This window comes from Callithrix jacchus, chromosome 2 (genome assembly GCF_049354715.1).
Source record: "Callithrix jacchus isolate 240 chromosome 2, calJac240_pri, whole genome shotgun sequence".
Classification (NCBI taxonomy): Eukaryota; Metazoa; Chordata; class Mammalia; order Primates; family Cebidae; genus Callithrix; species Callithrix jacchus.
This window is the reverse complement of record NC_133503.1, coordinates 72298466-72325402: the sequence shown is the minus strand read 5'-3', so window position 1 is coordinate 72325402 and position 26937 is coordinate 72298466. Positions and strand designations below refer to the sequence as shown.

The following is a 26937-nucleotide window of genomic DNA, read 5'->3' as shown; positions in this document are numbered from 1 at the left end:
AAGTTTCTTCTTCCACACCTATTACATCTTCAGCACCCACTGCACTAGATTTATGGTCAACGAACAACTGGAAGTCAAGGATTATGCCTGTAAATCTCTATTTACAATCTAAGCACAGAGTACAACAATTGTAAACCTCTCAATTTTAAGTAAACTTAAGCAACTTACTAGTGGGTAGCTCTATAAGCCCAGCAGCTCAGATTCACTTTGCTGGTAAGCTGGAAGGTATCCAGCAATTAAAGCTCTTGAAGCCTGCCTCAGGTTGTACTGATAGAGCAAGCAAAGTTTCCTGTAACAGGCCCAAACTCATGTAATAGCTTTTGGGTAGAGTGATTTAAAGTTTGTGATTCAAAAAAACTGAGAAAACTGACATCTCCTTATTTATCTGATTAAAAACGTTAAATGTGCTGAAACTGTAAAAACTGGTTTTCAAATTACTTTGCAATCCAGCAGTCCTCCCAACCCCTAGCTATAGACTCGTTTGTTAGACTCATTTATGTAACAATCTATTTAAAATATTACTCAAGGGAAATTTACTTACAAAAATATTTCTCAAATTCTCCTAACATTCTAGTAGAAAACTATCTTCTACAAGTTTCTTCTAATAGAAAACCACTCATTACGTTAAAATTATCTTTATAATTAATACTTGTAAAAGCTTATTGTAAAATCAATTTGAATACCTAAATAACAGTCTAAAAAGGGAACTCTTGGTATATAGGTTATCTAAAACCTAAAAACTTTATTCTAAATATATTTCAATTCATGTTTATTTAGGTACTTGTTCCTTTGAAGAACATTAACTGTATTTATAAAGTAACATGGCACATACTTCAGTAACTTTTTTGGGTTTTTTAAGACAGGATCCTGCTCCATCACCTAAGTTGGACTGCAGTGGTGCAATCTCAGCTCACTCCAACCTTAGCCTCCCAGACTCAAGTGATCCTCCCATCTCAGCCTCCCGAGTGGCTGGAACCATAGTCATGTGCCACCATGCCCAGCAATTTTTCTACTTTTTGTAGAGGTGAGATTTTACCATATTGCCCAGGCTGGTCTTGAACCCCTGGGCTCAACTGATCTGCCCACCTCAGCCCTCCAAAGTGCTGGGATTACAGGCATGGGCCACTGCATCCAACCTATTAACTCTTTTTTACTTATTTTTTGGCAATTATATGAGGAACAAAACTTAATGGGTTAAAACTACATACCGTCATACACTGTGCATGACATTTTAATCAAAGATGGACCACATATATGAGAATAGGCCATAAGATACAATAGAACTGCCTATTCAGATGTACCTTTTTTTTTTTTTTGGAGACAGTCTCACTTTGTAACCGAGGCTAGAATGTAGTGGCACAATCTCCTCACTGATGCCTCCACCTACTGGGCTCAAGCAATTCTCCCACCTCGGCCTCTTAAGTAGCTGGAACCACCATACTCAGCTGATTTTTGTATTTTTTATAGAGATGGGTTTCACCATGTTGCCCAGTCTGGTCACAAACTCTTGGCCTCAAGTGATCTGCCCACCTCGGTCTCCCAAAATGAGATTACCGGCATGAGGCACTGCCCCCAGTCTCAGACATACCATTTTTTTATACTGTATTTTTACTTTTTTCCATGTTTAGATACACAAATATTTACGATTGTCTTACAACTGCCTACAGTATTCAGTACAGTAACATGCTGTACAGGTTTCTAGCCTAGAAGCAATAGGCTAAGCCACATAGCCTAGATGTGTAAGAGGCTACACCACCCATGTTTGTGTAAATACACTCTGATGTAGAAACAATGGCAAAATCACCTAAGGATGCATTTCTCAGAATATATCCCCCTAACGTGCATCACTGTACTAAGAATTAAGTAGAACATGCCTACTTTAAAAATCGGAGATCAAAGCAAATATTCATTTAATCTAAACTGTCCGGATTTTAAATGATTTTTCCCGCATCTACATAAAAATTTACCTTGTAGAAGTAGTTTCTAAAAGTAAAGGAACTCATGTTGTTTTCTCAATTGTAAGCTGACATCTTGAAGACTCAGGAAGTCAAGCGTTTTTAAGGTTCACATATACAACAAAATACATGCAACAAGTAAAACACTTAATGAATTATTATAACCCCAACACAACGTTTGCTACTGTATTTAAAAGCATTTATTTAAAATATGTCAACCTCCTTCCAAAAGATGGAAGACACATGAGCCCATTTCTTATATTATGAGGTATACGGTAACAATGAAAATCCTAAATGCAAAAGGACCATCAGTTGCCTAAATATAAAATTGAACTTTGGCAAAGATATGAGTGTTATACAGAATAACACAGCCAATAAAGAAATACATTTGTTTACACCATTTCCCCATATCATGGCCCTGTTCCCCTGTACTCTTCCCTTTGTAAGGGTGAGTTACAACCCTGTCCCAGATGATTCAGAATTTTAAATACGTGGTCTGCTGATTAACATTTATTTTTCCTCAAACCTCAGTACTACAGCTATATAAATTACACTTCTAAAATATTTGAAACAGATACTGAATTTATTGGTTGGCTATGAGTAGGAAAATACATCGGTAAAGAAAAAAGACCCTGTATATAAATATAATACTAGCTAGTTACAATTTGACCGAGAAGGTTCCACTGAAAATAACAGTAAAAGCCCTTGTTACCACCAGTCCATATGATATATATTCAGTTTCCCATCACCCTTATCAAAGAGCTGCCTGGGCAAATGTGACATTCTTTGAGCTTATAGTGCAGATAATGTGCTGGGTTTTGTTACATGAATGGTAAACAAGAGTTAGTCCAGTGCATTACACAATATAATGTACTGTGAATAAAGACTGATACTTTTAGACACTACTTCAACATACCAGCTATTAAAAAGTATGTAACCAAAAAGAAAAGCAAAGTGAACATCTTAAAATACTGTTTATGAATAGTGAAGAAACATCTGCTAAAGGTGTTCTTGGAATTATCTGCAACATTTGTTAACTGTTTTGCCTAGGTTGACTTCTGTCCTTATATGAGCTCAAAACCTAAGAAGTCACTATGGAAACTAGTTCCATAAATTTAAATTGTACAGAGTGAAACTCTAAAACTTCAATGTTATTATTGAGAACCTGAATCTCAGAAGAGCTTTGAAATTTTAATTTAAACATTTAGAAGTGCATTCCATCCAAATTAGTAATGTCCTTAAGTTTGAAAGTGCTAATAACCCCAAGTAAGTTTTCCTGGTTGTCACTAAATCAAAAGAAAAAAACACACACACATTTTTGGAGATGTTCTTTGCCTATCTTTGGGACTATTAAAGTTGCACTCAACAATTCATTTATACAACTTTAGCTTAAATTATGCCATAAATTAACTTGACAAACAATATTTAAATTCTCAAGGTATAAATAATTACCACTAATATGGTAAAGCTGTACTTCAAGAGATTTGCAACAAGGACTTGAGTGCCTCCAAAAACCTGATCTTTAAAACAGAAAACATGCCTCAAACTTTTTGTAAAACATTTCTAAAATGGGTTTATCCAGCAAAAACACTGAAATTACATTATGGCAACACATTAAATATATTTGTTACAGAATTTTTGAAAAAGAATCTACACTGTGAAAACATACTAGTTTTTATTGCATTTTATAAAGTATAGATTATCGGAAATTATTTAAGACACAGAAAATACCTAAAACATGAAACCTTGCTTAACAAAAGCATCATAGTCTATTTTGGTGTGACTGTTTATTCCCTATAGACCCCAAATATTTCTTCCTCTTTTGAAGGTTAAATTGTAAATCTACACTCTTGGTTCAATTTATCAGTCTCCAAATTAAGATGGAGAAGCTGTTCAAACTGATCCACATAATGCAGTATGCCTGGAAGAGGCAAAACAAGTATTTTCAAGACATAACAGGCCATTATATCTTAATATGCTGCCCCCAATTCAAATATATTATAGACAATAACAAATACAGATGAATACATTTTGTGTAAAGCTCAAACCTTTAGCATCTAACAAGTGCACTCTAGTTCCAGCATCTACGAAAAGATTACGTCCTCCATGAACAAATACAAAATAAGTAAGTGCTCCTCCCCTTCCCCTTCCATAAAGCTCTCTGGACCTGTGATTACATAATGCAGATCGTAGGAAAGACTGCTTCCTCAGTCTCATTAGTCCAACTAGCTCCAGCTCACCTTCACTGGAAATTGTCATAATGCATATTACCAACACAGTGTTTAGGAAAAATGAGTAAACATACCTTTTATTCACACTTCACCAAAAAAAAAAAAAAAAACCAATGACAAAAACTCCATAAAAAGTTATGTACTGGTTCTACATCAATCCCAGCTTTCCAATGTACTGATTATAAACTGGATGTGTTTGGTGTCAGCACAACTTAAACAAAAAGCAAAAAAACAAAACCAAAACATCACAATGAAATCTTAAAAAAAACAACAAAAACCCTCAAAGGAAAAAACAGGTCCAAGACAAAGATTCAAGATCAAAACCCTTTGGAGAATTTTCTAAAAGGAAAAAAAAAAAAAAAAAAGAATCATTTATTTAAACAGTATGTAATTTTATTTTCTCTTAAAAACAGAATAAGCACATTTAAGTGCTGAACATTTTTCATAAAATTTTACGTCATTATCCAAAATGACTCACTCTCTGTATAAAAATTGTTAATAACAGTCAACATTTCTTTTCCTAATGCTCACGTGGTGTCCTTTTGCTCCCCTGCCTGCAATTGAAACAAAAGCAGTTTGACCAAGCTCCCTCTCAATTCATTTGACTTTTAACAGAATAATGAATAAATGAGAACAGACCATGTAGTACACGTTCACTTTGCAAAGTTAAAGCTGGTTTTCATTTCTATTCTACTAATAGCACTACGGGCAAAATAGAGGGTGTGATGTAACTTTTATCTTGGTCGACATACTAAAATGACTTAGTCATTTTAAAAATGATCTGAACAATTGTCTTAGGGACCTGTTTTGAAAATGCATCTAATTTATACTGCTTCATAAATGGAAAATTACTTCTTCTTAAATAAGGAATGATTAAAAAAAAAAAGACTAAGGAATACACGGACAACAAAAAGAATTCACATGATAGTAGTACTCTGGGTGACAAGCAGTACACTGCAATGACACCAAGAAGCAGTGCTTGGATCTGGTGAGCAAAGATCCAGGGACCCACCCTATAAACATGTTCCAAAATGCGATATTTGATGCTTCATAATGGAAAAAAAGCCACAGCTCATACAAAAGCATTTTCATAAAATTCTCACAAATGTTAAACAGTATTTTAAAAATATAAAAGAGGATGCACAGATTTTCTCTGCATGCACAGGCAGTGCTTGGTGAGAACAAATTTAGGCAGGCACAGTGGAGATAGGACAGGAAGTATCTCAAAAAGGAGTTAAGCTGTACCTAAGCAGCTGTAGTTTTTTAACTTAAAAAAGTTAAAGACTTAAAAATATCAGAATGTACATATATCAACCATTACATTCAGTCCATAAATGCCTACAGATCATCACTGTTCAGCTTATCTGTCCTGGTAGATGTTTTCGTAAAAATTCATGAATAAGTTGCCTCGGGTCTGAAAACATCCTAAGGTTTAAGCAGATTTATATTTAAAGAACCATGTTCTCAATTTAAAAATAAAGTAGTACAAAAGGGCTAACAAAACCCTAAGAGTGCAAATCATGAGCAGAGAAAGTCTGTTGCAGCTTCTTTTACAAGCTGGCCTTTATAACACATGAAACAGGTTTAAAAAAAAATTTAGCCTTAGTTTACAATACAATCATTTCCAAATGATTTTTTTTTTAGTACAAAATTTCATAAATCAGGTCTTCTGTGGATCATATACAATCATAAAGGCTAAATTCAAATTCTATATTTTACAAACAAGTCTGAAAAAGGAGGGAGTAAAGTATGGAAGAATGGTCTCTGGATGTTACTACTGGCCTCAAAAAAGTAGTGCTACAGATTTCTGTGCAAAGAGAATATGCTCTTCAAACATTTTCCTATTTCAAGGCATGAAAATATTATATTGGATAGAGGAAATAGGAAAATTTCTTATAACAAATTAAAGATAGGTGCAAACACACCAATCCCTGTCTAGCAGTATAAAGCATATTGGGCTCAGAATTTGTCTGTTGCTAGCACCTGGCTTTCATACTATATCCTTATCAAATAATCAGATTGAAAATTCAAATCATTCTTAAGCAAACAAAAACCCTCAGTGGCCATACCTCACTCCCCTATGTTCAGATTTTCCCAAGTTTACAAGTGAATCGAGGCTGTCCTCTGAAGGTGCTTGACTACCTCCTGCCAGGAAGGTGGATGCCATTGACTTGGGGCAGGAACGGCAGTAAGAGCTCCAGTTGTGCAAAAAGTGAGAAGTGGTCAGAGGGGATGAGGGGGTGTGGGCAGCCACTGATGTTATTCTCAACCAGCCAGTGGTGGTCCAGAGGGCCCAGAATGCCTAAGGTGTTCAGCTGAGGTTGAGAATAGAAAATGTAGTCGATTATACCCTGAAAAACAACAGAAAGAAAGATATAAGCACCACATAAGACAACAGGAAAATTCTGAGTGCTTTCAAGACATGTCTTTACAGTCATGTTTGGTGAACAGAACTAAACAAGTGAAACTTATTAGCTTGTAGGATGAGATCTGTACTACATACACCAAATGGTTCCTCCCACAAAATGTCAAATCCAGCAGAATGAAGCATTCTCCCTACCTGGATCTTTAACAAGATCTAAGACCCTTCAGGATGTAGCCTCTGCTTCTCTTTCCTAACCTAATTTGCACCACTTTCCCTGCCACACTAGCCTTTGGAGTGAGAAAGGGGTGAGGGTGGGAGGGGAAACTATGGGTACCAAGCTCTTTCCTGCCTCCCGACCTTCACTCACTCACTCACACATACACACACACACTCTCTCTCTCTCCATTCTGCCTGGAACACTTGTTATGATATCAATTCCTTCTTAATATTAGGTACCAAGCTCTTTCCTGCCTCAGGACTTACACACACACACACACACACATACACACACACACACACACTCAGTCACTCTCCAATCTGCCTGTAACACTTGCTATGAGGTTAATTCCTTCTTAATCTTTCAGTGTCAGGTTCAACTGCTTTCCAAAGACCTTCCTGAATCCTGCTCCCACCTACTTACTACTTCTCACTATTGATTCACTTCCCTTGCTAATGGCCATCTCAAGGTGTCATTTTTGAGACTTGTCTCTCTCATCACATCTCAGCTACATGAGGGCAGGGCTGTCTCTACCTGTCCCTTCTCTCTCAGCAGCACCCCAGCATGGCATCTAACAAACTGTTCCCATCTGATGGTTCTGCTCCTCTCCTCTACATGCTCTTGCCCAAATGCACTCTGAAGCACATTTAAGTGTCTTCTTCGTGCCTCCATCAGCAACATAAAGAGAAAAAAACCCTAAGCTTTCCCACCCTTTGGCTATCACCCATGCCTTCTCTTCAATGCCTCCTTAAGAATTTGAAAGGAAGGGGCACTTGAGGATAAACAGGGGCTTTACTTACTATACTCTAAAGTGTAAGAGCTCCAGAGATACTATCTAAAAACTCTTATTTACACTCTGACAATCTAATGTAAATTATTACTTTGCCAGCAGCTTAGAAATAGAAAGCTAGGAGTTAAGAAAGCAGAAATGCAAAAAGTAGTTTAAAAGGCAGTTGAGCCAGTTGCAGTAGCTCCTGCCTATAATCCCAGCTCCTGGCTATAATCTTAGCCTCCTTTGGAGGGCTAAGGCAGGAGGATTGCTTAAGGCCAGGGATTCGAGATCAGGCTGGATAATATAGGAGGACCCTGTCTTAAAAAAAAAACAAAATTACAAAAAAAAATTAGCTGGGCACAGTGGCACACACCTGTAGTCCTAGTTAGTGGGGAGGCTGAGGCAGGAGGATTGCCTCAGCCCAATTCAAGGCTGCAGTGTGTTATGATCATGTCACTGTACTTCAGCCTGGATGACAGACTGAAACGACATCTCTTTTTCTCTTTTTTTTAAAAAAGGACAGTTAAACCTATCTACAGCAACAATGGAGAAGCCCCCGTTCCGGCCAAAAAAAAAGGATAGTTAAACACAAGAAAGTGACATAGCACTAAATAAAAAAAATGATTAGAGTCTGGCAAGGTGCAGTGGCTCATGCCTATAATCCCAGCACTTTGGGAGGCCAAGATGGGTAAATCACTTGAGGCCAGAAGTTCGACACCAGCCTGCCCAACATGATGAAACTCTGTCTCTACTAAAAATACAAAAATCAGCTGGGTGTGGTGGGGTGCACACATAATCCCAGCAACTCAGGAGGCTGAGGCATGAGAAATCACTGGAATATGGGAGGGGGAGGTTGCAGTGAGCCAAGATTGTGCCACTGAACTCCAGGCTGGGCAACAGAGCAAGACTGTCTCTGGGGGCAAAAAAAGATGTATCTTAGAAACATTTAAAAACAGCTAATAACCACATTTTGACATTCAAAATAATTTAGTTTCAGTTAAATTACAATGTAAGAAAAGGAACACCTTACCCCAACTGCCACCCAAATTAGATAGCATGGTTCAGCATATCTAGCTGTTAATAATGAGAATATAAGAAATGTAATTGTCACCAAAAGGTGAAAAGTCAGCTTAGGAATTTTACAGATTATTTGATCTAACTTCTTATCCTGGAAAATATTGGAATAAATATCTACAAAGTAAGGTTGTGACACTAATCACATGAAATTCTAAAAACAGTAATAAAAAAATATTACTGGCTGAGTGCAGTGGTTCACGCCTGTAATCTCAGAACTCTGGGAGGCTGAGGTGGAAGAATCATTTAAGGCCAGGAGCTCAAGACCAACCTGGGCATAGTGAGACTCCATCTCTACATAAAATACAAGAATTAGCCAGGCGTGGTGGTGTGTGCCTATAGTCCCAGCTACTAGGGAGGCCGAGGTGAGGGGATCATTTCAGCCTTCATGCCGTGATTATGCAACTGCACTCCAGCCTGGCTGACAAAGTGAGACCTTGTCTCAAACATAAAACAAACAATATTGTTGTCAATGAATTCAAGACTGCTTCATTCCAGTCTGAACACACAACCACATTTTTAAAAACATAATAATGCATCAGAAAACTTGCCAGTAAAATAGAGATTTGAAAAACTTATCAGTCTCAAGACACACCTTGAAATCAAATGTGTAATTCGTGTAAGGCATCAGACCACTCTCGTAGGCACTCTTTAACTTGAAACCATGAGTGATCCTTCCATTGGTGGTTCCATTCTTCCCATGACAGCTGAAGTTTGTGAGACTTTCATTATACCTCAGCTCCTTAAAGTCTTTGTGATTTGTTTCTACTCCACCCGTGCTCAAATATTCTACAACACCTACAATGAAGACAAATTTTTTATTGTCAAATATAAACAAAAAGTAATTTTAAAAGATCATGTAATAGTAAAAAGTTTTAAACCACACTATTCCCAGGTTCCAAAACATTACTTTTTATATTTGCCAGGACTTGTCCAAATCTATTTTTACACAATTGTAATCACAGAATATTGAACAGTTTACACTTCGCTTTATAAACATGTGTCTTCCCAAATATCATTCTTTAATGGCTGCACAATGCAGTTGGGCTGGTGGATAATATTTACTACTAATTTTGTAAAATACAGGGTAGTTTCCACTTTTTAAAAAGAATTAAAGGTAATACCACAATCAACATCTTAGTGTGTAGATTTCTGCTTATGCTCAATTATTTACTTGGTATAAAATCCCAAGATTAGGACTGAATGTGCCACTTTATAATACTGCCAACTATGGAAGAGAATACCACCAACTAGTCACAGAGCAAACTTACCCATCCCTAGTGAATTATTTTCCCAATTTACTAAGCACAAGATGGGCTCTACAAATATATTTTAATTTGTATTTTATTCACCAATTAGCAAGGCTGGACATTTTCTGACCTGCCTGCTATTATAATACTGTATTTCACAATGCTGAAATGGGTCTTGCATGTTAATGTTTGACTAGATTTTCTCTTTATTCCTCAGATACTTTGTAGCTACAAAGAAAGTAGAAAGCATGTAGACAAACTGCCAGAGACTACTACTCAACTGCTTTGGTGGTAGTAGTAGTAATAACCGGATTAACTTGATGAGCTGGAATAAAGAATTACAGAAGATTTTAGATAGCTTTATTTTCCCTGAAATCAAATTTTAACTCAGTTTCTTTCTTCTCCTCCTCCTCCTTCTTTTTGAGATAGCCTCACTCTGTCAACCAGGTTGGAATGCAGTAGCTCAATCTTGGCTCACTGAAACTTTTGCTTCCAGGATTCAAGTCATTCTTGTGCCTCACCCTCCCAAGAAGCTGGGATTACAGGTGTGCACCACCATGTCTAATTTTTTATATTTTCAGTAGAGACATGGTTTCACCATGTTGGCCAGGCTGGTCTTGAACTCTTGGCCTCAAGTGATCTGCCCGCCTCAGCTTCCCAAAGTGCTGGGATTACTAGGCGTAGCCACAGCATGCGGCCAGTTTCTTTCTTCCTAATGGTCCTATCTATTGTGATGTCAACGTGTGCTTCCAAATGTGCATGTGTGTGTGTGTTCATGTATACATTCAAGTCCAAGGAAAAGTATTCCTGTTTGTATAAGAGTATAAATGAATTTAAACACAAAAGGGAAAAAATAGCTTTTATTACAAGAGCTATTGTTTATTGTATACTATATATGGAAAGCATTCCAGATCCAGCTTTCTGTATTCTACATTTTAACAAAAGTCAAGATCCTTGCTTGACTTTTGGCCAAGCACGGTGGCTCACACCTGTAATTCCAGCACTTTGGGAGGCTGAGATGGGCCGATCACAAGTCAAGAAATCAAGACCATCCTGGCCAACATAGTGAAATCCTATCTCTCCTAGAATACAAAAATCAGCTGGGTGTGGTGGCCCATGCCTGTAGTCCCAGCTACTCAGGAGGCCGAGGCAGTAGAATTGCTTGGACCCAGGAGGTGGAGGCTGCAGTGAGCTGAGATTGCACCACTGACTCCAGCCTGGCACCTGGCGACAGAGCAAGACTCCATCTCAAAAAAAAAAAAAAAAAAACTTGACTGTTATGTGTGTAAATAAAGGAGCTCAATTTCCACCTGAGGTGTATTTTTCTAGCCAAGTTACAAATATATGCAAAATTGAGATTCTGTAATTTTAACTCAAATTTAAACTGTGATTATACTACCACATGCTGGAATCTCAAAGAGGCTGTCTTAATAACCATAATTATCTCTGACTTGGGGATAATAAAATATGTTCTTTAAAGAGTCATTTCGAGTTATTGCCTATGTGTTTATTATGTGTTTATTCAAGATGATTACATCCTTTCCATAATACCATTTCATCTTCAAAACAGCTCCTCTACCCCTACACATTACAAACCTGCTCATAGCTGCCATTACAAACGGAATTTTTATTTGGACTTAATTTGGAATGATCAGAAACAATACATTACTAAATCATTTTACGTCAAAAGTATTCTACATAAAACACATTATTTTCTTACCAGAATCTGGCAAAGAATTAAGATCTGCACATAACACAAGTGGAATAGTTCCAAATTCTCCCAATACACTGGATTTGAGGTTACGAGAGGCTTTATCAATAATGTTCTTCACTTCCGAGAGGAACATCATAGTCTGCACCAACTTCACATCAGAGTATTCAGGGTCCCAATGCATGTGAGCATTAGCCACAAGAATAAGTTGTTTTTCTGTTCCAAGATGTGGCTTTCCAGCTATATTAGATAAAAACAAAACAAAGAAACAGACAAAACCCGCCCATCAGCCCAGATATTCTTACAGTGTCTGAAAGCAATCTGAGTCCCAGAATAGAAAAGTCACCTAAAATTCCCCCCTGATGACTAAATGTGACCCACAACAAACCCAAGAAATACACATCTAAAACTGGGTTGATGCTTCCAGCACAGGGCATTCACTACTTGTACAAAAATAACCCCACCTATTCGGGACAGCTTAAGTTTTAAAATTCTGTCTCCTTCAAACTTTTGGTCTTAGTTTGGATGTCCGAAATCAAGCCTCACAAAATTAAATCTAAATGCTCTTTCTTAAATTTAAGACAACTCTAAGTCCTGTTTCCATCTTTTCTATACTTCACATTAAATATCCCTATTCCAACTGCTCAAGTGACAAAGTTTCAGCTCTTGGCATAATGGTCACTTATATATACTTTCAATTTGAAGTGGTCCATTTATCCAAAACTCAAGACCTTGAAAACAATTATTTTAAAGAGATCAGGAAAAGAAGTTAGCTTACAGAAATATCCTTGCTGCCAAAAAATTATAAAAGTGTATAGACTTCTTACCCCTGAGCAGTTACTTTAATATTTACTTCAACATTTCTTTTACATAAAAAATTCTTAAGAGAAAAAAAGGTTTTTTAATGCTTTTCAAGTTTTGTAATACTTTAATGGGCTAATGCTTTCTCAAAAGCTTTGTGGCAGAGAAAAAGAGATACATTTTAGAAAAGACAAATTCTCACTGAGTTTCTTCAGGTGTTAGACAAGACCTTTAATACACAATGAAATTTCTGTTTTCTATTCTTTTGAAGATGTCTAGTCAGAACTATTAAATTTTGGTGGTCAATTTTACAGGAAGTGAAAAGGCCACTCACATGACATTTCAATCAATTCCTTTCGAAGTTCTAGCAGTACTGCAACTCCAATGTTATCTTTTGTCATGACTCTGTTCAGCATAGCTTCAGACCCTTCAGAATTTGCCATGGCTAGCTGATTAAATTCAACAGTGTGTTTCTGAACCAAAGTAAATCTAAAACAAAAACAAAACACACACACAAACAGAGTTGGGAATACCAAGAGGTTAGCTTTGTGGGAACTGTAGTTTTCCCAAACTTCCTTAACAGATATGATGGCACTTAAATCACATTATGGAAAATCCTTCACGTTTAGCACCAAGCTTTCCACATCCATTTAAAGTTGCACTAAGTCTGTTACTGATACAAATAACAATTTGAAAATTACAACTTAAAAAAATGTAGTCATCTTGTTTAGGTTTTATGTTGAAATATTCTACCTTGTAATTTTTAAACAATTCTTTTTTAAAGTATGGATTTAAGAATCCCTGCACCATCCTAGAGGGAATTTTAACTACTTGGTGATTCAATTAACAATTGGAGTTAAACCCTAGTAAACACCTGAAGAAACAGCAGTACTTTAAGCATGTCTCCAAAACAAGGTTATTTTTGATGACTAAAAACAAACAAAAATCCCCTAGGTCAAATAGCATTATTTTCTTGAGTAATAATATAGTGCCTCATTCTCTCATTTGCCAATTAATTTCCACACCCTTGGCCCCCACCCTGCAAATACTGAGAAAATTTTCTTTTTTAAAAACAAGATGACTTACTTTTCTGTCTTGAAGAATATTGCACAGCCATCAACATGTTTCCTCTCTTGTTCTGACATTGTCCTAGCTCTAGACTTAGGACTAAAGAATCCATTATAGCCACGTTCTTTCAGTTCTACCAGAAAAAAACTGTAATACTGTTCCGTTTCAACCTCCTGAAATATTGTAAACAGAACAGTTATTTCATATGACAAAAATTAGCCCTGCATATTGACTTTTATTTATAGTCTGAGAGCTTGAAATAATTTCAAAGGACTAGTCTGCAGACAAGAATGTAACATCTTTTCAAGCCAGGCATGGTGATTCATGTCTATAATCCCAGCACTTTGGGAGGCAGAGGTGGATGGATCACTTGAGGCCTGGAGTTTCAGACCAAGCCTGGCCACATAGCAAAACCCATCTCTACTAAAAATACGAAAATTAGCTGGGTGTGGTGCATGCCTGTAATCCCAGCTACTAGGGAGGCTAAGAATCGCTTGAACCCAGGAGGCGGGGGTTGCAGTGAGCTGAGATAGCAACACTGCACTCTAGCCTGGAGGACAGACCAAGACCCTGTCTCCCACCCCAAAAAAAAGTAACATCTTTTCAATGCTATTTATCTGAAACCAACTGGAACACCTACTTGTCATTTTACAGGTACCAGTTGCCAAGGGCAATTCATTGCTGTTAAGGAACAATGAATGGAAAGACACATACTTCTATGCATGTGTATTTCCTTATGTCTTAGAATTGATGTGGACTGAGAATCACAGAGATGGAAGAAACTTTGTAAATCGTAACTTCAGACCCTTCCAGAGAAAGTAACATGTTCAAGATTATGCAAGTGACTATGAGAGCTGGACTGAGAACCCAAAATGATTATGTGCCAAGGTCAGTCCTTTTTATACTGTGCCTTAATTGTTCTAATAACATGGTCAGGAATACAAAGTTATAGCTTGACCATGCCAGAATTTCAGTAACTTTGCCACCCATTTCAAAAATAGTGTGCAGGGACATTGGAGGGAGGAGGGAGGTGAGTATTTAGCAGTCATAGCAAATGTATAAAACCCAACTTAACTCATTTGCTTATTTTGCAACACAGTACTGCAAAGCAAAGCAGACAGTCCTCCCACGATTCATTAATAACATAAAAAACAAAACAAAACAAAACAGTGCTTTAAGAACTACCACAGCTGAAACTTCAAATGTATCTGTGTAATGTATTACTAGTTTGCTCCTTGCTTTATCAATGTTAGGTCAACTCTCTTCTGTCTGACTTACCTGAAGACTTACGATATCAGCATTGCAGCTCAAGATTTCTTGAATAATGGCCTTTTTCCTGTAGTCCCAGTTTAGTGCCCATGATGGACAGTAGCCATATAACTGCCGGGTCGCATATTTATCACAAAGAACATTATAGCACATGACAGAAAACAAGGCTGTAGGAAAGATAACTTTACTTATTCACACACGTGGCAGAAGAAAATATAGAATTTCAATAATGGTTTTCACTTAAATGTTAAGTTTGACTGTATTCATTCAATCTACAGCCACTGAAAAGCTACTATATGCCACACATAGGGGATAAATAAACATGGATAATGCAAGCAGGACAGATAAGTGAACAAGTTAGAATACAATGTACTACACCTGCTACAGAGGTAGGCACAGAAGATTTGGAAGTGAAAAGTCTAAGCTCGTGAGCCCTTCAGTCTCTGAACCTAACATTCCTCATTTCTCGACTCCTTCTACCATGCCACCAACTGTTAATGTAGGAAAGCCGGTTTCCTTAATAGGCATGTCTCATTTTCTCCTACAGGACAACTATTATTTTATGTAAAATAAAAATGGTATCATAGATTAAATTTTGTTACACACGCCATGACAGTTCCCAAACTATTTTCGTAGAATTTAGGTTAAAAGGAGATTAGAGATCATTAGTTCAATTTTCCTCTTAAGTAAGGGTTTTAGCCCTCTTATAACTCAGTAGTGTCAAATCCATTTGGAACATGCTAGGATTTGGAAACTTCTAACAGAGAAAGATTTGAGTGTATTCATTTTAAGTGAATTTCATCAATAAATTATAGAAGGGTTTTTCAACAAGAGAGGCACCACTGACATTTTAGATGAAGTCTGTTGTGGGGTCCTGTGCCAGGTACTATATAGGATGTTGAGCAGCATCCCTGGTCTCCAGCCACTAGCAGTCAGCAGCACTTCTCCCCGGTTATGACCATCAAAATAGTCTCCAGACATTGCCAAATGTCCCCTGGGGGATAAACTGTCCATTTGATAAGCACTGCTTTATAGCACACTTTCTATATAACACAACATAGTATATATAGAGGTCATGTGAGCAAAAATTTCTTTTTTTTTTATTACCTCCCAAACTAAATCAACCTTAAGCATTCTATCTTAATGCTACCTGTTATCTAAGCATGCTGACAATACTGTTAGGCTTACAGAAAGTGAACAAAAATAACAGTTAAAAAATAAAAGACTACCAACCAGTTGGCCTTGTTCTATCTGGTTCTTGTAACATAATCCAAGACCTTGGAGGTGGTTGTTCTGTTGAAACTAGTTGAACAGAAAATAAAGAGTTAAGCAATATTCTTACACATTTTCCTAATAAAAAGGTTTAAACAAATAACCACTTACTTCTTTTTGCAGTACCTGACAAATTATCAAGCAAATAGTTCAGCAGCCGTCTTGTTCCATCTGGTTCCTGATAAAGGTTCAATATATCCTGGGTAAGGGGATTTCCTGGAAATATTTTTAAAATAGGTAAAATGAAACTAGGTACTAAATATGTTTCAAAATTTTAAAATGTACCAATATTGCTGGGAGTGGTGGCTCACGCCTGTAATCCTAGCACTTTAGGAGGCCGAGGTGGGTGGATCACCTGAGGTCAGCAGTTCAAGACCAGCCTGGCCAACATGGTGAAACCCTATCTTAAAAAAAAAAAAAAAAAAAAAGGTATCAATATTATCAGATTATTTATAACAATGTTATAGTTACTAGTAAAATGTCAAACATATAGAAAATATCTTTTTTTCCCAGTTTTTTATGTAAAAGTAAAAATGATTCATACCATGTTCTATACACAAAGTCAAAACAGGATTATTAATGAGCTGATGTCAATCAGAAATGCTCTGTATCTGACCCTGCCTCACCAACACTTTCAATAACACAGATTGTTATAACAAACAGGAATGAATAAAACACAAACGGGGCAGGCAGATGACTGGGGGAGTGGTCGGGAAGAGGAAACAGTGAAGGGAAGGATGAAAGCCAGCGTAATGTGTCAGAAAAATCAAAAAACTCTACAATGCCAACAAGAAAACATCCTAATGACAAATGTACACTTGCACTTAGATTTTCTACAGTCATACTGAATAAAGCAACAAAATAGGACAGACTTAAGAATTAACTTGCTAAGGAGGGGGGAAAATATCCCAGGGCCACCTGTAAATTCAGTAACTGTTTTGTGCCAAAATCAGAGCAAATACAATGATTTACATATACCTACAAGACTCTCAAATCCTCTCAGAAGGGTTTCTATGTACATGAGAAAAAACACTACAAATAACAACAGTGCAGTGCAGGGTTTCATGGAGCAAAGTGCCTATCCGTCCTACACAAGCGTTGTGTATTATTCTGGATGCCACAGCACCACTTTAAGAAACTCAAATTCTGCAGATTGAAGAAAGCAGGTAAAATGGTCAAAGATCTTAACCATACAAAATGAAGAAAAATGAAAGGATATGGCAGATAAGAATGACCACAACCCCTCCTCAAAAAAAGAAAAAGAATGACCACAACCCAGAGAAGTGGTTTTTTCCTATTCTCTCATAAAAGACTAGACTCAAAAAGCAGAACAGAGAGCTAAGATCTAACAGGAAAGGCCAAGGCAGAACAGAAGAGATTGGCAAACATTGCTAACGATTTGAGACACCCTGTGCTGTAAGCTAGTGGAGTATCCTTCAAAGAAGCTGAGTTGCATGGATGGGAAAAATGGCAAAGTTCATTTACCTTTTTTTTTTGAGACAGTCTTGCTCTGTCGCCAAGGCTGGAGTGCAGTGTCACAATCTTGGCTCACTGTAACCTCCGCCTCCCGGGTTCAATTGATTCTCCTGCTTCAGCCTCCTGAGTAACTGGGACTACAGGCACACGCCACCATGCCCAGCTAATTTTTTGTATGTTTCGTAGAAACGGGGTTTCACCATGGTCAGGTGGTCTCAATCTCCTGACCTCATGATCTACCCACCTTGGTCTCCCAAAGTGCTGGGATTACAGGCGTGAGCCACCATGCCTGGCACTCATTTACCTTTAAGATCACTTTCAGTTTTAAGATTCTAGGATTCTAAGAATTACAGAAAGTAAAAATGTGCTGCTCTAAGTTCAAAGTAGGTCTTTGCAGGAAGACAATTACAAGAGTACCATTCTCTTACATGTGTGGTGCTTTATACCCACCAAAGCCTTTTCATGTTTTCACTGAGTCATAATCCTGTGAGATAGCCAGTTATAACCTGAAATCTATCAGGACCCTTTGTGAAACATATCTTGAGAAAATGAAGTCAACTGAAAACTTCTCAGTATCAGGTAAACAGCCCATTCTAACCAGACCTATAGTGACACTGTCTTTTTACTACTTGCCAGTGCAAAAAATATTAAGAAGTGACTGCTTCTAACTATGTGATCCCCCTCTTAAAGATCTTGCTTTGTAAACTAAAAAGCATCCCCAAATACGAAGACCCATTTATGACTCTAATAAATGTATCTGAAACCCAATGGTGGATGTCACCTACATCTGCTTGCTTTGAGGAATTCTTTTAAATGGAAATTAATCTGTTCTTCACTACCTGCCAAAGAAAATAATATCCATGAATAAAGTTAACAATAAAATGCTGGAATTAAAACATTACACTGAGTCCTGAGAAAGGAACAAGTAAATGAGAGGTTACTTCAGGGTAGATGGAATAAAAACACTTTTCCCTATTCTTCCCACTAGGTACAACTAACAGCACTGCATTATTATACGTAAAACAAACAGACAACTCAGAAACGTGGAGAGATGGTAGAATAGCCAGAGACTGAAGGACCTCACAAACGGCACAGGATGAGCTCCCTGGGTTTACTTTTTGCCTCAGCTATCCCAAGCATGAAGCTAAGAAGCCAGTAACATGGAAACACTGATGGGTGCAGACCCAAAATAATCCTAACAAAAGCCAAAGGACCAGGGAAGGGCTACCTAAAAAGACAAAAGTTTTTAGGTAAGAATTACTCTACTCGAGCTTAACACTAAAGAAAAAAATGTGGTCCCATCTCTACTCATGCCAGCAATGAGCAAATGGAGAGCCTAGACTTCTGCTGCAAGAGAAAGAAAGGAGGTGATATGGAGCTTCCCCTCCTCCCTCTGAGGTGGTGTCAGAGGAGTCAAGTACAGTCAAGACTTTAACCATCTCCCTGCAGTAATGAGGACACACCAATGCGGTGTCTGTGGAGACCACATGAAGAGCCAAAACTATCACCTCCACCAGCAGTAGTAAGGAGTCCCTACTCCCAGGTGTCAATAAAAACTAAGTGGAACCTGAACTTCTACCTCCACTGGCTGTAAGGAGACAATGCCCTGGTTGCCTTGCTACAGCAGTGCTAGGGAAAGAAGACCAAATTAAAGAGTTTAAATGAAATCTAGAGTCTCATAATATAAGTCCAGTTTCAAATGAAAATAGCTCACCACACCAAGAACCAGGAAGATATCAAACACAAAAAGATAAACAATAGCTTCCAACCCTGAGATGACAGAAACAGAATTATCCAACCAAGACAAAGGGATCATGACAAAAATGTTTCAGAGAAATTATAAATATGCTTGAAAAATAAAAAAAAAAAAAAACAGGAGAACTGAGCAAAGAAAAAGAAAGTTCAGGCAAATAAAACATAAAACATTTAAAACCAAATGGAACTATTAGAACTGAAAAATAAAATAAATGAATGCTGGGCAGGGTGGCTCATGCCTGTAATCCCAGCACTTTGGGAGGCTGAAGCAGGAGAATCACTTGAAGCCAGGAGTTTGAGACCAGCCTTGTTAACATGGCAAAACCTTGTCTCTACGAACAAACAAAATTTGCCAGGCATAGTGGCATATGCCTGTGTTTCCAGCTACTCAGGAGCCTGCGGTGAGAGTATTGCTTGAGTCTGGGAAGTTAAGCTGCAGTGAGCCAAGATTGTACCACTGTACTCCAGCCTGAGACGGATGGACGGACGGACGGACGGACGGACGGACGGGAGGAATGGAGGGAGGAATGGAGGGAGGGAGACCAACAACAAGAAAAAGAACAGTCTCTGGGACTTGTGGGACTATAACAAAAGATGTAACATTCATGTCATCAGAGCCTTGGAAGCTGAGGACACGGAAGGACAGGGCTGAAAAAGTACTCAAAGAAATAATGGCTGAAGATTCTCAAAATATGGCAATAAATATAAACCTACAGATTCAAGAAGCAGAATGAACCCCTAAACAGGAAAAACCCAAAGGAATCCACAGCAAGACACATCATAATTAAACTTCTGAAAACTAAAGACAAAGAAAAAACATATTGAAAGCAGCCAGAGAAAAATGACACCTTACCTGCAGGAGAAAAAAAAAATTGAATGACAACAGATTTCTCATCATAAACCATTCCAGAAGGAAGTGACAAAGTATTTTTCAAGTGTTGAAAGAACTGTCAAACCCAGAATCTTATATCCAGTGAAAATAATCTTCAGGAATTAAGGAGAAATAAAGATAATCTCAGATGACAAAAAAAAACCAAGAGAATCTGTTGCCAACAGATCTACCCAAAGGGAACCATTAAAAAATGTTATCTAAATACAAGGGAAATGATAAAAGGAGGACTTTGGAACATTACGAAAGAAGAAAACAATATAGCAAACAAAAAAATATGGGCAAATATGGGATTTCCTTCTCTTAAGTTTTCTAAATCATGTTTGACAGTTAAAAAAAATTTCAACCGGGCACAGCAGCTCACACCTGTAATCCCAGCACCTTGGAAGGCTGAGGTGGGTGGATCACAACGTCAGGAGTTCAGTATCAGCCTGACCAACATGGTGAAACCCTGTCTCTACTAAAAATACAAAAATTAGCTGGGCATGGCAGCACATGCCTATAATCCCAAGTACTCAGGAGGCTGAGGCAGAAGAATTGCTTGAACCCAGGAGGCAGAGGTTGCAGTGAGCCGAGATAGTGCCACTGCACTCTAGCCTGGGCAACAAGAGACTCTGTCTCAAATAATAATAATAATAAAACTAATGTAATTCTAAATTTATAGAGAAAGTATTTTGAACTGTTATCAATGGCAGTGAATAAAAGGATGTAAAGAGAGTTAAGGTTTGATATTTCCCTTGAACTGGTAAAACAGCACCCACTAGACTGTGATAAGTTATACATATACAGTGTAATACCCAAAGGAATTCATGAAACATCTATACAAATAGGCATACTAAAAACACTACAGAAGAATCAAAATGGAATCTAAAATATGTTTAAGTAACCCATGGGCAGGCAGAAGCAAAGGGGGGGAAAAAAAAAGATGGAGAAACAGAAAACAAAAAAATAAAATGGCAGACTTAAACCCTAACTTAGCAATTAACTTTAAATGTAAATGGTCTAAATATACCAATTAAAAGACTGGTGGAATGGATTTAAAAATATGACCCAACTATATACTGTCCACAGAAACTCACTTCAAATATAACAATAGAAGCAGGAAAGGAATGGTAAGAGATATATAATACAATGCAAAAGTTGATCAAAGGAAAGCAGGAGTGGTTATATTAATATCAGATAAAGTGGACTTCAGAGGAAATAAAATTGCCAGAGATAGAAAGTAACATTATGTAATAATAGACGGTCAATATCTCAAGAAGACAGCAATTCTAAGTGTACTTCCAAACAAGAGAAGTGCAAAATATCTTAAAAGCAAAAACTGACAAAACTAAGAGAAAAACAGAGTCTAAAACTATAGGTAGAGACTTTAACACCTCTCTCAATAAGTGACAGCACGTAACAAAAACTTCACTATCATCGACCTAATAGACATTAGGTTAATATATAGGATCTAACAGATATTTATAGAACCTTCTACCCAAAAACAGAAAACACATTCTTTTCCATTGCTCAAGAAACATATGCCAGGATGGACAACATATCCTAGGCCATCAAACAAACTTCAACAAATTAAAAAGAATTGAAATCATACAGAATATTCATTTTCTGACCACAATTAAATCATATTAAAAATCAATAACTAAGCTGGGAGTAAAGTGCTTATAGTTCCACCTACCTGAGCGGCTGAGGTGGGAGGATTGCTTGGTCCCCACGAGTTGGAAGCCAACCTGGGTAACACAGCCAGATCTCATCCCAAAATAATAAATAAATAAATACAATGTACTGAGCTAGTGAAAATGAAAATACAAATACAAATATCAAAATTTGTTGCTGGACATAGCTTCTAAAGTAGGGCTGGGAAGAAAATTTCCACACTAAATGTAAACATTAATAAAGACAAAAGTCTCAATCCAATAATCTATCACCTCAAGAACCTAGAAAAAAAAGAACAAAAGCAAGAAGAAAGGAAATACTAAAAAGCGGAACTCAATGAAATAAAAGTCTCCATATCATTTTTGTCTAAAAAGCAATAGCAGTTTTTTTTAAAGTTGTTTCTGCCGAAGGAGGGCATGCCTTCCTGGGCAACACTGGACAGCACTGGATACGAGGCCGTAGCTTTAGGCCTCATTGTGAGGAGCAGGGGGCCCAGTCCAGTCAGCCCCAACTGCTCAAGGTCTCCCCGTTCACAGGAACCACCTCCCATCGCATGGATCCTGTCTCAGGCTCTCCACTCATCATGCATCCTCACCATCTCCTTCTCCTCCCATGTGTCTGTCTTGGTCTCTGAGACTAAAGAACATTTCTTTCCTCCTCTCTGTGGACCACATCCTAAGAAAAGTGCCTGGGCACTAGACCCCTGCTGCCTTGAGTGTGTTCCCTGTGGTCACGAACAGCTGCCCCTTTCTGAGGCTCAGGCAAAGAGCCAATTCCTTCTTAGTGTCTCAGAATTGGTAGTTGCAGATGTTGGCAGAAGGATGGACACACAGATTAATGAAACAATGAAAAATCCAGAAACAGAGTCACATAAATATGTTCAACTGATTTTTGCCAAAGATGCAAAAGCAATTCAATGGAGGTAAGATCATATTTCAATAATTCTGCTGGAGCAACTGGACAACCAGGCCACACATGCACAAAAAGAACCTTGAGCTAAACTTAACTCAATCTTAAATCCAAATGGATCATAGACTTAAATGTAAAACGTAAGACCGTAAAACGTTTTTTTTTGAGACAAGAGTTTCACTCTTGTTACCCAGGCTGGAGTGCAATGGCGAGATCTCAGCTCACCGCAACCTCCGCCTCCTGGGTTCAGGCAATTCTCCTGCCTCAGCCTCCCGAGTAGCTAGGATTACAGGCGTGCGCCACCATGCCCAGCTAATTTTTTGTATTTTTAGTAGAGACGGGGTTGCACCATGTTGACCAGGATGGTCTTCATCTCTTGACCTCGTGATCCACCCGCCTCGGCCTCCCAAAGTGCTGGGATTACAGGCTTGAGCCACCGCGCCCGGCCTAGACCATAAAACTTTCAAAACAAAACCTAAGACAAAACTTTTTGGGATTTAGAGCTATTCAGGGTTCTTAGACTTGAAACAAAAATCAGGATCCATAGAAGAAAAAACTGATAAACTGGGCTTCATTAAAATTGAAAATTTTTGCTAGGCAATGATCTTGTTAAAAGCTACCTACTAAGAGAAAAATGTGCAAACTACATATCCCACCAAGGACTCATATCTAGAATATAAAAGGACTCCCATTAAAAAAGCAAACAATACAAGACAAAAAATGTCACAGAAGAAAAATATTGCCAATGACAAATAAGCACTTGCAAAGATATTGGATATCTTTAGCCATCAGGGAACTATAAATCAAAACCACGAGATAACTACACATCTACCAGAATGGCTAACATAAAAATAGTGACACCACCAAATGCTGGTGAGGATGTAGAGAAAGTGCTGGTTAGAATGTTAAACAGTACTGACACTATAGAAAACCATTTAGCAATTACTTAAAAAATTAAAAACATAACCCCAAATGGCCCAGGAATTATATTCCTGGATATTTATCCTAGAGAAATGAAGACATATTTTCACACAATAACTTGTACATTGAATGTCCACAGCAGCTTTATTTGTAACAGCCCCAAATTAGATGCCACCCAGATGCCCTCCAGCAGGTAAATGGTTAAACAAACCAGGAGATATTTATATCACAGAATACTAGTCTCATCTATACAGGATAAATATCCAAATAATTAACCTGAGTGGAAAAGCCAATTTCAAAAGACTGCATACAGTATGATTCCATTCAGTGACATTCTTAAAATAGCAAAACTATAGGAGTGGACTGGGGTATGGCTATAAAAGTGCAACAAAAGGATATTCCGGTGATGGAAATAGTCGCATCCTTTTCTAAATGGACATACAATAGTATGCTTATGGGGAAAAATGTGATGTTTCCACACAGTTATACATGGTGGAATGATCAAATCAGGCTAATCAACATATTCATCACTTCAAATACTTATTTCTTTCCTTTTTTCTGAGATGGAGTCTCAGTCTTGTTGCCCAGGCTGGAGTGCAATGGCACAATCTTTGTTCACCGCAACCTCCACCTCCCAGGTTCAAGCAAAATTCTCCTGCCTCAGCCTTCTGAGTATCCAATAGTTATTTCTTTGTGGTGAAAACATTTAATATCCGTTCTTTTAGCTGTTTAAAATTATACATTATTATTAACTATAGCTACTATGCTATGCAACAGATCACCAGACCTATTCCTCCTGTGTAAATGAAACTGCGTACCCTCTGATCAAGATCTCTCCTTTCTACTCTGTCCCCTGTCCCCAGCCTCTGAGAACAACCTCTGAGAACATACTCTCTAATTCTATGAGTTTGACTTTTTAAGACTTCACACTTAAGTGAGATCATTGTATTTGTGTCTGGCTTATTTCACAAAATATTCTGTATCTTGACTGTTCTGTGTACGATAATGTAAAACTATAGTTTTGAAAGATGCTACTATTGAAGCGAGTTGGGTAAAGAGGACAGGACTGTTGTGCATTATTTCTTGTAAATGCATGGGAATCTACAAATGTCTCAAAATAAACAGTTTAAGGAAAAAAAAGTGAATGAGCACCTAAGGTCACAGTCCTGCCTTTAACTCTATCACTGCAGCACAATTTTGAAGAACATTTAAAAATCTGAGGGAGAAAAAGTGAAGAATGCCAGCCATTATGCAACAACTTCAAAGAAAATAGTATGAACTGATTCATGAGACAAATACTTTGGTTCTGGCAAGAATGTATGACATATAATTTGCAAACAGACATGACTCTGAACATATTTTGTTTCTTCCAAACGGATGCCAGGAGAAAGCAATGGTAGTTTTCAGAGGGCAAAGATGATATAATCACTTTAAGAAGTAAAGTAGCAGATCTACCCCAAAATGGATCATTCCACCCAGTGTTCTGACATGACATTAGAATTAAAGCGTAAACTGCAAAAGCTCAAAAAAAAAAAAGGATTTGTCCAAAGGAGGTAAAACCAGTAAAAGAAGACTGCCGTTACAAATGTGTAACACTGTCCAGTAGGATATGTGAGATAAACAAATGTCTCTTTCAAACTATACTTCCAAGAAAGAAAAATGGAAGAGCAAGGGGATCAGCAAAAATGTAAGGAGTCATAAAGAACTTCCCTACCCTTGTAGGCATTTACACTTAGAGGCTTTCATGTACATTAAATCAGTAGGAAAATTTATGGCCAGGTGCAGTGGCTCACTCCTTAACCCCAGCACTTTGGAAGGCCGAGACAGGAGAATCATTTGAGGTCAGGAGTTTGAGACCAGCCTAACCAACATGGTAAAACCTCAACTCTACTAAAAATACAAAAAACTGGGCCAGGTGCGGTGGCTCATGCCTGTAATCTCAGCACTAGGAGACCAAGGCGGGTGGATCACGAGGTCAGTAGGTCGAGACCATCCTGGCTAAAACGGTGAAACCCCGTCTCTACTAAAGATACAAAAACTTAGCTGGGCGTTGTGGCACATGCCTGTAGTCCCAGCTATTCAGGAGGCTGAGGTAGGAGAATCACTTGAACGTGGGACGCAGAGGTTGCAGTGAGCCAAGATCTCCACTGCACTCCAGCCTGGGTGACAGAGCAAGACTCTGTCTCAAAAAAAAAAAAAAAAAATTAGCTGGGCATGATGGTGGGTACCTGGAATCTCAGCTACTAAGGAGGCTAAGGCAGGAGAATCACTTGAACCCAGGAGACGGAGGTTGCAGTGAGCCAAGAACATGCCACTGCACTCCAGCCTGGGCGACAGAGACTTTCTCTCAAAGAAAAAAAAAAAAAAAAGAAAGAAAAAGAAAAAAAAAGGGCCAATTTGTGACTGGTGACCCTAAAACTTCAACCAATGTGAAAAGCCTTAGTGAGTATGACTTTGTAAACTGTAAGATTATAAAAACCTTGAATTGGAAAAACATACAACAGTAACTACCTCTGCCATGAGGCGGACTGGAAGAACAAAGAGGGTCTCAGCATTCCTTCTTTTGTATACAAAAAAATTATACACAAAAATGATAAATTCACTGTTAATTCTGGCAGTTATTTTATGAATACGTTGCCACACAGTACTTTTCTGTTCTTCAAATTTAGCAACAGCTAGACTGGGAAATATAACAGAAAAGGGCATCTTCATCTTCCATTTCACTGGCCCTTATTTATAGAAGCCTTAGCTAGTTCAGCCCACACAGAAAAAAAACATGCCAAAGAACCATTTAGAAAACTGACCTTTGTTAAATGACTTTCCATACATTTTAAAACATATATTTGTATTTTTTATTTTTTAAAAAAATACTGTTATTTTATGATATATGAAATATTTACAGAAATAAAACCTTTTATATAACTGTGTTTTTAAGAAATTAAGACTACAATTCCTCTTTAAAAAAAAAAAAAAGACAGGGTCTCACTCTGTCACTCAGGGTGGAGTGCAGTGGCACAATGTCAGCTCACTGCAACCTCTGCTTCCTGGGTTCAAGCAATTCTTGTGCCTCAGTCTCCCAAGTAGGTATTACAGGTGGCAACCACCATGCCCAGCAGACTTTTCTATTTTTGGTAGAGACGGGGTTTTGCCATGTTACTCATGCTAGTCTTGAACACCTGGCCTCAAGATATCCACCTACCTCAGCCTCCCAAAGTGTGGCGAGATTACAGGTGTGTGCCACCATGCCTGGCCTATGAGTGCAATTCTTGAAAACTTCATCCAGGGACTTTTTTGAAGTAGGCTAGACACACCTACCCAAGGCTGGTGAAGAGCCACTTAACATGAT

The 26937-nt window shown here is 37.9% G+C and overlaps 1 protein-coding gene across 6 annotated transcripts in view; it reads right to left on the bottom strand.

The window, feature by feature from the left end:
* Positions 1-2132: 2132 nt before the first annotated feature.
* Positions 2133-26937, bottom strand: part of CNOT6 (CCR4-NOT transcription complex subunit 6) — an 83825-nt gene continuing 59020 nt past the window's right edge. For 3 of the 6 annotated variants that reach the window (XM_035290784.3, XM_054251957.2, XM_054251958.2), the window contains 8 exons: positions 16097-16201; positions 15947-16015; positions 14723-14880; positions 13463-13617; positions 12711-12865; positions 11585-11815; positions 9210-9412; positions 2133-6537 (listed from right to left, as the gene is read on the bottom strand). In XM_035290784.3, coding sequence (XP_035146675.1) covers positions 6325-6537; positions 9210-9412; positions 11585-11815; positions 12711-12865; positions 13463-13617; positions 14723-14880; positions 15947-16015; positions 16097-16201 — 1289 coding nt within the window. In that variant the 3' untranslated portion in view covers positions 2133-6324. The remainder of the gene's footprint in view (positions 6538-9209; positions 9413-11584; positions 11816-12710; positions 12866-13462; positions 13618-14722; positions 14881-15946; positions 16016-16096; positions 16202-26937) is intronic. The other 3 variants (XM_035290786.3, XM_078364790.1, XR_004739600.3) reach the window with 2 other exon arrangements.